The 13,793-nt window shown below is 41.6% G+C and overlaps 1 protein-coding gene across 1 annotated transcript; it reads left to right on the top strand.

The window, feature by feature from the left end:
* The first annotated feature begins 2,324 nt into the window (after positions 1-2,324).
* On the top strand, positions 2,325-12,195 carry LOC124272108 (scavenger receptor cysteine-rich type 1 protein M130-like). Its single transcript, XM_046707262.1, has 10 exons — positions 2,325-2,517; positions 5,573-5,720; positions 8,771-8,940; positions 9,949-10,084; positions 10,268-10,434; positions 10,689-10,839; positions 11,034-11,203; positions 11,297-11,444; positions 11,898-11,934; positions 12,160-12,195. The coding sequence occupies exons 1-10, from the start codon at positions 2,445-2,447 to the stop codon at positions 12,193-12,195; spliced, it is 1,236 nt and encodes a 411-aa protein (XP_046563218.1). The 5' UTR covers positions 2,325-2,444.
* Positions 12,196-13,793: the final 1,598 nt, after the last annotated feature.

Below are 13,793 nucleotides of genomic sequence, written 5' to 3'. Positions count from 1 at the left end.
AATTAACGTCAACTTCTGCTCTGACTTGGTTGTTCTTCAAGGGAACCTCAACGCCCGACGTTACATTGACAACGTGTTGCAACAAATGCTTCTGCCATTGATGGGTCGACACGGACGACATCGTCTCGTGTTCCAACACGACAATACCAGGCCACATACGGCTAGGATAACACGGGACTTTTTTGCATCAGAACAATGTGGGTGTCTTGAACTGGCCCTCGCGATCACCTGATTTTAATCCGATCGCACATTTGTGGGATGAACTTGGGCGCAGTGTGAGACGTCAGTTGAATCCTCCCCAAGCTGTAGCTGAGTTGACACAAGCATTGCAGTTCCACTGGAGAGCCGTTCCACAAGCTTTGATTCGGAGATTGTGCTTGTCAATGCCTGGCAGTCTCCGGGCTTGCATGGCTGCCCAAGGAGGACACACACGGTATTGAAATGTGTCATCTGCCAGTTGTGTGTTCTCATACCACTTGTTTTGCAGATGCTCACAAAGACATTGATGCATCCGTAATCCTCTGTAAACACTGCAGTATTGTTTACAAGTCATCACAATGCCTTTTCCTGTACCGCCATATGTCATTTTTGGACATATGAGAAATATATCTGACATTTCTTCCTCATATGCGTTTTTATTGCCTCTCAGTATATTATGTTGGACTGTCCATCTCATATAAGAACTGTCAACATATACGGTGTACCATCAATCTTCTACACATGCTGTCGACATGAACATATACACATGCGGTCGACAACTTATACGATGCAGCTATCGCTCAGAGAGCCTGCTCTGAGAAATATGGGCTTCTGCCAATCTGATACAATACTTCAACAGACAATTAGCAATACAAAATGCGTATTTGCATCACGATGAAGGATATATTTAAAACAAAAGCAAAACAAGAGAAGAGACAAAATAAACAAGACAAAACGAACGATAATCACCAATACAATAACAAAATGATAATAAATAATATAGTAACCTCTGCCATTTGAAAATGTTAATGCTGTGTGAAAAATTCAAGGTAAACTCATTGCAATGAGCAAGAATACAGAGGCATCAAATAATGGTCCGATAAATTTCTACAAAGTTAATTATGTCCGACACCATCCGAGCAGAAGTAAGTTATCAGGTTGTGAAGTGCACTGTGCACGTTTACAGCGCATAATGTTGGACAAAGTTAATGTAAAACTCCTGATTAAAGCGTACACTTCGTGAAAAACAGGTTACCACTTCATGCATGGTTTACGCGATCGACCAGGACGTCCTGGGAGGGACATATCAGGATATTACAATCCATATTGAAAGCTGGCGTGCGAACAAAAATTAAATTGTATTACACCTAACACTGACAAGTGAACAGAGACACATTTGATGTTTCAAGCTTGACGATTGTCTGTGGCAGTCGTCTATTTTGTTCCCTTCATAATGATGGTAGTGAGAGTCCCGCTGTGTCCATTGTTCAGTCCACAGTGGTATTGTACTCTCTTTAGTTCATGTTCTGAAATGTATTGGAAGTATTCAATGCAGCACATATAATACTCCATTGATAATACTGTTATACACGCCTAACCACGTTCAACTGTGAAACGCCTTTACACAAATAGTAGTGTTGTCTGCGTTGAAATGAAAGCTACTACATGGTGTATATGCATCATTCTAATACCAACGATACAGTTCCAAAATCATTGTCCGGGGTTAGTGAGTGAGTTGAGTTTAGTGCCGATTTCAAGTTTATCTTGGCCACGTAATGTAGAGGAACGTCACGGCAATTGTTTCTGTGATCACACAAACAGAAAAAGTATGCTGTAATATGAATATATCTTTCACTAATATGTGAACATTGTATACACTGTTGCTTTTTTGAAAACTTTTATAAATATTCTGTCTTTGTTCTTGAAATAAGGAAACTATATTTTAACAACATGAATGATTAGGCAAAGTTCAAAGACAAAGTTCATGATCGTTTAGATATGGTTCAGTGCGGCTCACTAAGAACTACAACCCCATAATTAAAACCCAAACAAACAAAACCAAACAAAAGTGAAAGGTGATAGAAAGATTTTAAAAATATCTAGAATCAAAATATATAAAACATGTTGTCAGTGTGATACATTTTTACACAGTAAATCATATCGCAAAACATCCGTGCGGGTGAAAACATGTAGATGAGGAAGAAATATCACCTCATCATGTGTACTGTGCACGTGTTGAAAGCAAAACGTTTCACAAAGCTGTATTATGTCAAAGCTCCAGGTGTAAGCGCCCTCTCCATGAATACATATCATACAATTTGCATGTTGTCGATCCGGAAGTTAAATACTTAAATAGACACTGACTGCGAAGTCACGTCCTGTCGAACAGTGGTTCGGAGATACTCGGCAGTTCTAGGAAGGACAAGTCAGGATATTATGATCCACTTGTACAACTTGATGATCTGATGATTCTTAGTGGCATCATGGACAAGAGGCTGGAGATTCATTTGATGTTTCTAGCTGCGCTGACTGTCAGTGGTAGGTGTCTGTTCTATTCATTTCACTATTCACTTGTGTGTGTGCATAGTTTAGTCTACCTGTGATTTACCCGCTAAGATCCGGGTTAGAGTGAGTGAGTTAATGAAAATTTAACATCACTTCGGCAATATTTCAGCAATGGAGTGACGAGAAAGGTTTTGCATACACAATAAATATAAGTTGTTAAATAATCAGTCATCGAAGGATTGTAAAATAACTAGAGTATCGCAGATGGTGTCTAAACTAGCATGGAAATCTAAAACTATTTTATTAACGAAGACAATACAACATAAAAACAGGCTATAGGTCACCAACAACTGAAGGTAGATCACCATACTAGGGACCATGGGGACTTACAGTGCTTTTGCTAAATACATAGACCCTAGTTGGATTTACAACATCCCTTCAGCCGCTGGCGATTGTCGGAAAAGTTTTGCCGAAGTTTAGAATAACAAAATACTACGTTTAAAAGTCTGGGAAGTTCAAATTTAACTTTGAAAGTTTTGGGACTGACGTATCATCCAGGTTAGAATTGATCTTCAGGGACCCATGCTTGTCTAACGGTATTGGGTGGTTAGGCTCGCTGATTTGGTCGACACATGTCAGCGTGTCCCAATAGCGTAGATTGATGCTCTTGCTGTTGGTCACTGGATTGTCTGTTCCAAACTCGATTAGCTACAGACCGCCGCCATATAGCTGGAACATTGCTGAGCGCGGCGTAAAACTAAATTCACTTTCTTCCTGTGTTGTGCCAAAGTTGAAGGGAGCAATGTAAATACTGCGAGTAAACCGATGTTCGACACAAACACATAGAAATGATTTGTCTGAAATTCAAAGGTTATACTGAGGAAGATACTCGCAATCTGTGCTGTCATGTTTATTATTCTATGTGCCAGAGAGTCTTGTCGTTAGGTCATGTGTACCCGGTCAACACGATCTGCCCTACCGGTAGCACCCGACATTAAGCGGCATAGAAATTGTAGCTGTTAGTTCGTTGCTAGACAACACACACCAGTGTCCCTGTTATGCAACGCCCGCTCGTAAACAAACCACACAGTTAGGTGATAGTGACAAGAACACGAAGACCCGATAGTGCATTCAGTTTGTTCAAAAGTCTGTTGCGCAACGCAGTGGGGTCCAGTTACAATGTAGCCCAAAATATGCTGAACAGCACAAGAAACGCAACTAGGGCATTTCGTTATTTCATTGAATAGAAGATATAAACATGAACGCTTACTTTTATGAAATTGCGTTTATTTTGCTGTTCAGTATATTTCATTGTAGGTGATACAGTGTAGACCAAAGACTTTTGCTGTTCAGTATATTTCATTGTAGGTGATGCAGTGTAGCCCAAAGACTTTTGCTGTTCAGTATATTTCATTGTAGGTGATACAGTGTAGCCCAAATGCTACAGAGCTTATAAACATTTCTGAAATTCAGCGTTTACACAATGAACATGCTGCTTACATTTAAACACGACCACGTTTATACAATGAACATGCCGCTTACATTTAGACACGACCACGTTTTATACAATGAACATACTGCTTACATTTAGACACGACCACGTTTATACAATGAACATGCCGCTTACATTTAAACACGACCACGTTTATACAATGAACATGCCGCTTACATTTAGACACGACCACGTTTATACAATGAACATACTGCTTACATTTAGACACGACCACCTTGGATATCTTTTATGCCTTTTTATATGTCTTTTTTAATTGGAAATTTCTAACTATACTCTGCCCAAAAAGAAATGCATTGGTGTAATTTGACGAGTTTAATCAGCTAATTCAGTGCGAAAACGCATGTAATTCTGGATCAGTTGTTAGTCAACAGGTATAGCTTAGAAAATGTTTCACTTTCACGCACGTTAGTGGAGATCATCTAATAAATTCTCGATGGGGCAGAGGACGGGCGATTTGGAAAGCCATGGAAGCACTGTAACGTTCTCATTCTGAAGATGCTGAATGGTGACACGTGCTGGCTTAGGCCTTGTATTATCTTGCTCGAACAACTTCTTCCCGCGGTCAGTAATCGGAACCATTTGAATCCTAAAGATATTGTCTCTGTTCTCGAATAGCAGTTAAATTGTCCCGAAGGCGCATAAAGTGAGATTTCTGCGTGGAGTATACGACTCCCAGCATCATTGCACTCCCACCAACATATTGGTCAACCTTGGCGATACAATTCGGGGCAAAACGTTCATTTCGAGGTCGATGGACACGTACTCTTCCGTGATGGGACCGGAGCAGAAAGCATCAACCATCACCCATACACAGTTTTGTAGATTCCTGAATCCATGTCGAAGTAGTCGTCGCCTTAGTGGGCTACAATAGGGTCCTCTGGCTAGAAGTCCAGCTTCTCGTAAACGATTACAAATGGTTTGCGCCGACAACCAGACACTGCACTTGTAGTTGTTGTAACAGTTCGATACTGCAAAGGATGTACCCGTGTGTACCTATTCTGGGTTGCAGTGGTAATCGGAGGTCTACCACCTTGGGGCCAATCTGGCGTAGAACTGGTTTGATATCGGTCCCATAAACGACTCGCTGTACCCTGGTGAACACTGAGGTAACGCGTAACGGCAGATTGAGATTCCCCAGCCTCCAGACGTTCAATGGCAATGTTTCGATTTACATCAGTGAGCCGATAACGATCTTTTTTAACTAAAAATGCCACTGTCTAAAAGCAAAACAACCTGAAATAGTGAGTGAGTGAGTTTAGGTCTTACGCCGCACTCAGCAATATTCCAGCTATATGGCGGCGGCCGCTCACGATTCCTCACGTGCATATTGCGAACCACTTGCAAGTTGAAACTTTGGAACTTAAACGAGCGTTAATATATCCGAAGTTGCGTTGTTGCACAGTGCATTTGTACACAAACCATCATTATAATGGCGAAATTATAACAATCAAACACTAACTGTGAAAAAAATATATCTGAAAATACATATCACCTACAGTGTGCGTTTCTTTTTTGGGAGAGTATAAATTGTTCAGTCAACATTGTTTGATACTGACAACCCTTCTTAATATTCAGTGTTTGGGCAGCCAATCCGACTGGTGTCACCGCTAAACAATGGTGTTGGGAGACTTGAGGTTTACTATAACGACTCATGGGGCACGGTGTGTGACGATTGCTTTGGTGCCGATGAAGCTAAAGTGGTCTGCAGACAACTAGGACGATAGTAAGACACCATGTGTAAAATACATCTAAACTCATTTTCAGAATAACAGTGTTAAAAAACTACACACCAAAACCGACCAAGCTGATAGGGAGGTATTTCTCAGTTGGTGGAGTAATTTATCTTCAGAATTATAACCATAGAATATTGTCAGGTTACTAGTGTCAGCTTGCAGTGATGGTAGCTGTGTGATGTACCGAGGTAGTTGGGGCATGTATGAACACAGTTGGACACCTTGCAGTGATGGTAGCTGTGTGATGTACCGAGGTAGTTAGGGTATGTATGAACACAGTTGGACACCTTGCAGTTATGGTAGCTGTGTGATGTACCGAGGTAGTTGGGGTATGTATGAACACAGTTGGACACCTTGCAGTTATGGTAGCTGTGTGATGTACTGAGGTAGTAGGTGTGGATGTACGGATGTTGGGTCAAGGTATGTATGAATATAGAGGGACACAGCAATTATGGTAGCTGTGTGATGTACTGAGGTAGCACCTTGAAAATAATTTGACACCTTGCAGTTATGGTAGCTGTAATGATGTACTGAGGTAGCTGCGGTATGTATGAAAATAATTGGACACCTTGCAGTGATGGTAGCTGTGTGACGTACTGAGGTAGTGAAGGTAAATGTGAAAATAATTGGACACCTTGCAGTGATGGTAGTTGTGTGACGTACTGAGGTAGTGAAGGTAAATGTGAAAATAATTGGACACCTTGCAGTGATGGTAGCTGTGTGACGTACTGGGGTAGTCAAGGTGATGGTAATTGGACACCTTGCAGTGATGGTAGCTATGTGACGTACTGAGGTAGTGAAGGTAAATGTGAAAATAATTGGACACCTTGCGGTGATGGTAGCTGTGTGACGTACTGAGGTAGTCAAGGTAAAAGTGAAAATAGTTGGACACCTTGCAGTGATGGTGAGCTGACGGTAGTCAAGGTAAAAAAATAGTTGAAACCTTGCAGTAGGTAGTTGTGACACTGAGGTAGTAAATGTGAAAATAGTTGGTATTGCAGATAATATGCAGTGATGGTAGCTGTGTGACGTACTGAGGTAGTGAAGGTATATGAAGGTATTGCAGTGATGGTAGCTGTGTGAAGTACTGAGGTGGTCAAGGTATGTATTGGACACCTTGCAGTGATGGTAGCTGTAGCTGTACCGAGGTATGAGACAAGTGACACCTTGCAGTGGTGGTAGCTGTGTGATGTACTGAGGTAGTCGAGGTATGTATGAACATAGATGGACACATTGCACTTATGGTATTTATGTGATGTACTGAGGTAGTTGATTTGTGCATGAAAATAATTTGACACCTTACATTTATGGCAGCTGTGTGATGTACTCAGGTAGCTGGGGTAGGTATGAACATACGTGGGTAGATGAAAAAGTACGTAGACTAACTGTATTCTAGATGTCCAATGTTTGAAAAGCTTCCATTTTATTTTGCAGGAATATTTAGCAAAGACATATTCAAAATTTCACATATGTGGGTAATGTGGTTAACGAGATATTAGTCATTACAACACATTGAGGTATAATATTTCCAACAAAACTGCAGAAAACGAAAAACGATCTGTCATTTGGTACATCTTGGATAACGGTATGCCCTCAGAGTATATCATATAAATTATGTTCAGTATGGTATTGGTCAAACAGTCAAAGATTTGGATTGTTTAATCTATATTTAGTCGAGGGCAGTTTTTTTATTAGACACCCCCAGTTCAATCTTCCTAAAACATCGTGTCCAGATATTCAAGCTTGTACTGTTCAGAATATATTCTGAGCTGACACGTTTAATTTGAACCCTTGGCATCATGTATGAATAGTGAAAATATTAGAATAAGTTATGCCCTTATGATTACGTCATCTCGAAGGGGATGAGTAGTGTCTCTAAATCAAGTTCTTGCAGTCAACATAAAGGGGAGAGTCACTTTAACAAGCGATTGTAATTTCAAACTGCTTTTTTTTATGAACTGAAATATCTAAGTGTGACTCTAGGGGACTTCTTTCAATCTCAAACACTCAAAATATTTCTTGCATATTTTTTTTGATGAAGTTTTTGATGCATGTGTTGTAGATTTTGCGTTTTTTGAGGGTACCAAGATAAAAGGTCAAGCAACATGTGGATCATGAGACTGGAACATAGCAAAACCAAATTGCATGAGTTGGACAGATAATATGTAGAAAAAGATAACATAAAATTAACTGCATTGTTATCGTTTTCTTGGTGGCTCTACATACTTTTTGATCGCCTTCGTAATTGGACACCTTACAGTGATGGTAGCTGTGTGAGTACTGAGGTAGTTGATGTATGTATGAACATAGTAGACACCTTGCAGTCATGGAAGCTGTGGGGTGTACTGATGTATTTGAGGTATGTGTGAACATAGTAGACAACTTGCAGTGACGGTAGCTGTGAGATGTACTGAGGTAGTCTAGGTACGTATGAACATAGACATCTTGCAGTGATGGTAGCTGTGGGATGTACTGATGTATTTGAGGTATGTGTGAACATAGTAGACAACTTGCAGTGACGGTAGCTGTGAGATGTACTGAGGTAGTCTAGGTACGTATGAACATAGACATCTTGCAGTGATGGTAGCTGTGGGATGTACTGATGTATTTGAGGTATGTATGAACATAGCAGACACCTTGCAGTGATGGTAGCTGTGGGATGTACTGAGGTATTTGAAGTATGTATGAACATACTTGGACACATTACAATAATAGTAGCTATGTGATGTACTGAGGTATTTGAGGCATGTATGAACATAGTTGGACACATTACAATGATTGTAGCTGTGTGATGTACTGAGGTAGTCAAGGTATATGTGAAAATTAGTTGGACACAGTGTTCTTATATAACTTGGGTGATGAACTGAGATAGGTGTGGTACATTTGACAGTAGTAAGACACCATGTCATAGAAGTACTTCATCGATTAACCTTTGGTGAGGCAATAAGAAAGATACACTTTGACCCAAAGGTTCGCGGTAAATCACGAGGTTTTGCTGCCACATTTGTATTCAACAGTTAATTTGTGCGTTTTGTAAAAACGGACTCACACCAAGGGCGATTCAAAGTTTCGGCTTTGGAGGAGGGAAGATATGGTTGGATAATGTGAACTGCAACGGAACCGAATCATCTTTGGCCAGCTGTTCTCACAGGTCATGGGGCCTCCATGACTGTAGTCACACTGAAGATGTTGGCATCATATGTGATCCAAGTGAGTTAACACCAGGACATATATTTACTTGAATATAATTTAGATTTTGTTATAGTTATTGTGCAGCTAGCTCATGGTTATTGTTTGAACACGGCCACGATTTCCAAGAGGAAAGACCAAATGGACCCTAAAGAATCAAAACGACAAACACAAACTTAAACCAGAGAAAACCTGTTGTTCGCAAAAGTTATCATTTCGCAAGAAGTGAGGGTACTACAGTTTCGGTTACAAACAATGTAAATAAATATAAATATAAATATAAATTCCGTTGGACCCTCAATGAATGGGCCTCTGGATGTGTATCAGGGGGTCATTTTACGACACGAAACCAGCCCCCATAAACAACAAACAATGTATATTAGTGTGCATTCGAAAAGGTTTGATTGTTGTTGTTTAACGCCGCACTCAGCAGTACATATGGCGGCGGTCTGTAAACAATCTGGATTACACACTCGAGTGATCAACAACATGAGCACTGGTCTACGCAATTGGGATACGTTGATACGTTTACCAAGTCAGCGAGCCTGACCACCAGTTTCCATAAGTCGCCTTTTACGACAAACATGAGTTGCTGAAGACCAATTCGAACCCTTTTTTTTCACTGCTCAAATGGCGAAATGTAACTTGAAGGGAAATTATCATACTTTTCTTTGCATATTGGTCATTTTACATAATCTGAATAACCCGCAGACGAAGATATGGCCTTTGGGTGGTTCAGGGAATCTGACCACGATCTACAAATTAATCAAGGCCATATCATAACGCGTCAAGGCGTTCCAGATCTCCTGTCAGTAGATGCTCACATAGACTTGCTCGACTGGCGTTCGCGTTGCCCCCCCTCAGTATTGCCCCAATGTCAACAGAACATGCTGTCATCATGCTTTTCATCATTTTATGGATGGCATTTGAAGTATGCTCATTTAATTTAACACAGTTTATCAAAGTCGTTTTATCTTTTGACAATGTAAAAGAAAACATTTAATGTTTTTCGTTGTGCTGCTTCAACAGGTGACATAACGATGAAGCTTTCAAGCTACAAAAAGGGACTCCTTGAGGTATTTCACTCCGGAAGCTGGGGAACAGTGTGCGATGACTATTTCGGCCAAGTAGAAGCTTCAGTGGTGTGCAGGGCTCTGGGGTACCAGTAAGTAATATGGCTGTTAACCAAGCCTGTGACTGAATTAATGTTCCACGCAGTGTTATACCGATCTTACCTATCACAATGAAAAGGCGTTCGATCGTCAGGCTGAAGGCCCGGATTTGATTTCCAACATGTGATAATCCTGGAATATTGCGAAAAAAACACTCGCACTTTCTATTTTTACAGAGGAGGAAAGGTAATCAGTGCAAGCAGTCCCAATAAAATGTGGCTGGATGACGTCCAGTGCACGCTGCTGAACACAGATCTAAAGGACTGCAAGCACCTGCCATGGGGGACGGACAACTGTGGCGCATCTGAGGCTGTTGGTGTTGAGTGTTTTTCATTTCCTGAAAGTATGGTTTGGATCATTGCTCGTGACACTGATCACTGGATTGTTTGCTCTGGACAATTATGCTTTACATATCGCTGGAGTGGGGCATGAGTATATCTAGTGGGGTGCTTAAGGTAATACACAAAAATTCTATTTATGAAAATGGCGTCAGGTTATATCTTTTGAATATGATGTGCTTGCTATATTAGCGAACAGCTACCAACATTTGACACTTACACATTTATCCAAATGATGTCATCATGATGTCTTCCTCAGAGGCTACAGCAGCAAGACTTTTCTCCGCCACCAACACGCCAAGAGAAGGAGTTCTGGAGCTGTACTATGGTGGACGGTGGGGAAGAGTCTACTACTCTGGGTTCGGAGTTGAAGAGGCAACAGTTGCCTGCAGAATGTTGGGACACAACACGTAAGATATATAATGCGATTCTTCTTGTCTGAAACGTCAGGCTGTACATCTCATGTTATTATACTTTATGTAAAGAAAAACATCTCAATAAGTTATCTATTACCACGATACAAATTTGACATACATTTTATCATTTTGTCTATGAACTGGACTAATATATTAAAACAGTTTGATACACTCTACTTGATATTTAGCGTTGGAGCCAAAGTCATCTATTATTCAAACACGGGCAACGAATCACGAAGTGTTATCGTAGAAAAGGTCCATTGTCTCGGCACTGAACTCTCCCTGAACGATTGTCTTCATTACCCTTGGGTTAATGTTACCTCGTCATCAATAGTAGTCGGAATACAGTGTCCTGGTGGTAAGTAAAGTTGTCTGCCAATATTCTGATGAAAACGGTGCAATATTATGTGTTTTTGTACCTGTTCTTGCAATGTTGCATTGAATGTTCCAGCTAATCTTCAAATACGCTTGAACTCGACAACTCGTGGACGGGGGCGGGTAGAAGTACTACACAACAATGTCTGGGGAACAGTCTGTAGAGGGTCGTCGTTTTCTTCACAGGAGGCACAAGTTGTGTGCAAAATGGCAAATCTTCCCTGGTAAGTTGATTTTACTGTCGTCGCTTATTTTTTATCATTTCAATTTTGATCGTTACATGAAATTTATTCAACAAACTTGAAATATCGACTCGTCTGAGTCAAAGATGGAAAAGCATCTTGGAAATTTTGCTGAGACCCTTGAAAGTTTGAGCAACAAACAAGCAGCGCTTGAGCATGTGTCAACAGAATCAGTCATCAGAGATCTATGATCATATTTGTTTAGACACACGTGGGACCCCAGTGCAATGTGTATATATTTTCTGGGGTAGCTATGTTTTCATGTCATCATGCACCCCGCGAACGTAAATAATAAAGCTCCTTAATCAATCGCTGATATCAAATTTGTAATCATACATAAATAATTTGAAATCACAGTGGCTTCATCCCTCAGCATTCAGCATAAGCAGTTGTGAAAACGACGAACAATTAATTAGTTTGGATTTTCTGTTTTAGTGCTTCGAGACCAAGCACTACAAGTGCAGCCACGATGGTAGCTAACAACCCAACACCTGCCGCCCCATGTCCCATGCTGGTTGCCATAAGGGCAGTATCAGTCCCGTCAAACGATCCTAGAATCATGCCGTTGTTCTTCATCTCGGAGATAGCATCATTTTGTTTCAAGGAGATATAAGGTGAGGCGAGGGTTAAGTTGACTAACCATTCAGGCTCTTTAAAATCTGATAACAACATCCGCCTATACACGTTGTCTTTGAAGTGGAGTATGTCTAAGGTGTCTTCCTCACCAGGCTGATCGAATCCCTCCAAGAAGCCAAGACATTGCTATAATACTATTGCGAGATAATTTCCAACTGGTTTTCTGATAATAGTTCAGGGGTGCACTTCACCCCCATGAAGTGTATGTTGTCAGGTAGGAAGATCTTGGTTAGTGATATCGTGTCTTCCACGATCACGGTGACACCCTGCAGACTGGTTTTGGAGTCGACACCCACCCGCACGTAAACGTTGCAAACGTGATACTGTTGTTGTTTCCCCCACCGGAGTTTGACCCCCTTCACGATCTCGACATCATCCCGCAATGGTTCCCCTAGGTAGACTTGGATGACCAGTGTTGAGTTAACCGGTATACTCTCCAGGATGGTGACCACACCTTCGAATTCAGACACCAACTGCAATACCATGTTTTGCATGCCCGGTTTACTCGATAGCATATGGGCTGCCATAGTGGGCTGATGACTACGCTACGTCTCTGAGCAGGGACATAAGCCACTAGCAGGGTTCTGTTGTTCACGACTTTGTTTAGGTAGTTGTCTTTGTTATCCGTAAAACATAGGGGGAGCCGAGCTTAATATTGAGAAACCAGTCGTCTTTATCAGGTAGCAACACCCACTTGTCATCTTCTGTGAAGACGAGCGTATATGGTTTGTTTCGGGCGACGGTAGTGCTCTCAACATCGTCTAAGTCGAACAGTTTGCCTCCGAACGATGGGTATAACATCCATTTATCACCGGTGTTGACTAGGGCGTACTTAGTGTTGACTACCACTCTTGAGGTATCTACTTTATCACTTAGATTGCTAGTACCACCGATGGAGGGGACTTCAACGCGTTTGTAAATGTTGTTTTTCAGTTGCAAGGCGTACAATTTACCATCTACTCCGGGGTCGTCGAATCCACGTGTGTCCCCGAGGTCGGAGATCCCCGCATTGATGCATTTTTTCAACTTCATTCCGGGGCCTTGTGCACTGGTCATTTTATGTGCAGCGTTATGCTGAGGTATCCTATATTCACGGGATTATGATTTATATCTAACACCGATATTATCAGCTCAGGGATGTTGCCCTGAGTCAAGCTCTTATACTGCCGCGTTGAAAACGACTCGGTTCTACCGTTGTTGTATTTCTCCATTTTCACCGGTACGGCTCTCAGTATAGTGGAAGGGTGACCCCCTTGAATGTTGTTCGTTGTGCTCACCTGGTTGAGATGAATGCACAGCTCTCGGTACGGTACTAGGTCGGGTAACTTCGTGCCTGTGACGGTAGTCGTTGGTTTTATCTCGTCAGGCGGTATCCCTAGTGTCCTCGCCAATGGTCGGCCGAGCCTCAAGGGGTTGGTTCCGTTGTTGGTTAACACCACTGTGCCGTTTGAGTCGTTCATCTTGAGTTCGGCTTCCAAGGGTTTGAAGACCTCGTCGCTTAGTGAGCACACGCTGTAGTAGCCGGCGATTATCTGGTTATGGGCGCCACTGACGAACAGCTTATTGCTGCTACCGTTGATGTTAGTCCATCGCAGTAGGTAGGTGATATTGCACAGTGCGACTTCGAGTTTATTTGACGTGTTATCGATCGTGTGTGTCAGCTGAACGGCCTCACCGCTCGTTATTCCTGGAAGT

The sequence above is a fragment of the Haliotis rubra genome, unplaced genomic scaffold (genome assembly GCF_003918875.1).
Source record: "Haliotis rubra isolate DU_JTF1 unplaced genomic scaffold, ASM391887v1 Scf1664, whole genome shotgun sequence".
Classification (NCBI taxonomy): domain Eukaryota; kingdom Metazoa; phylum Mollusca; class Gastropoda; order Lepetellida; family Haliotidae; genus Haliotis; species Haliotis rubra.
This window is presented reverse-complemented; position numbering and strand designations above follow the sequence as displayed.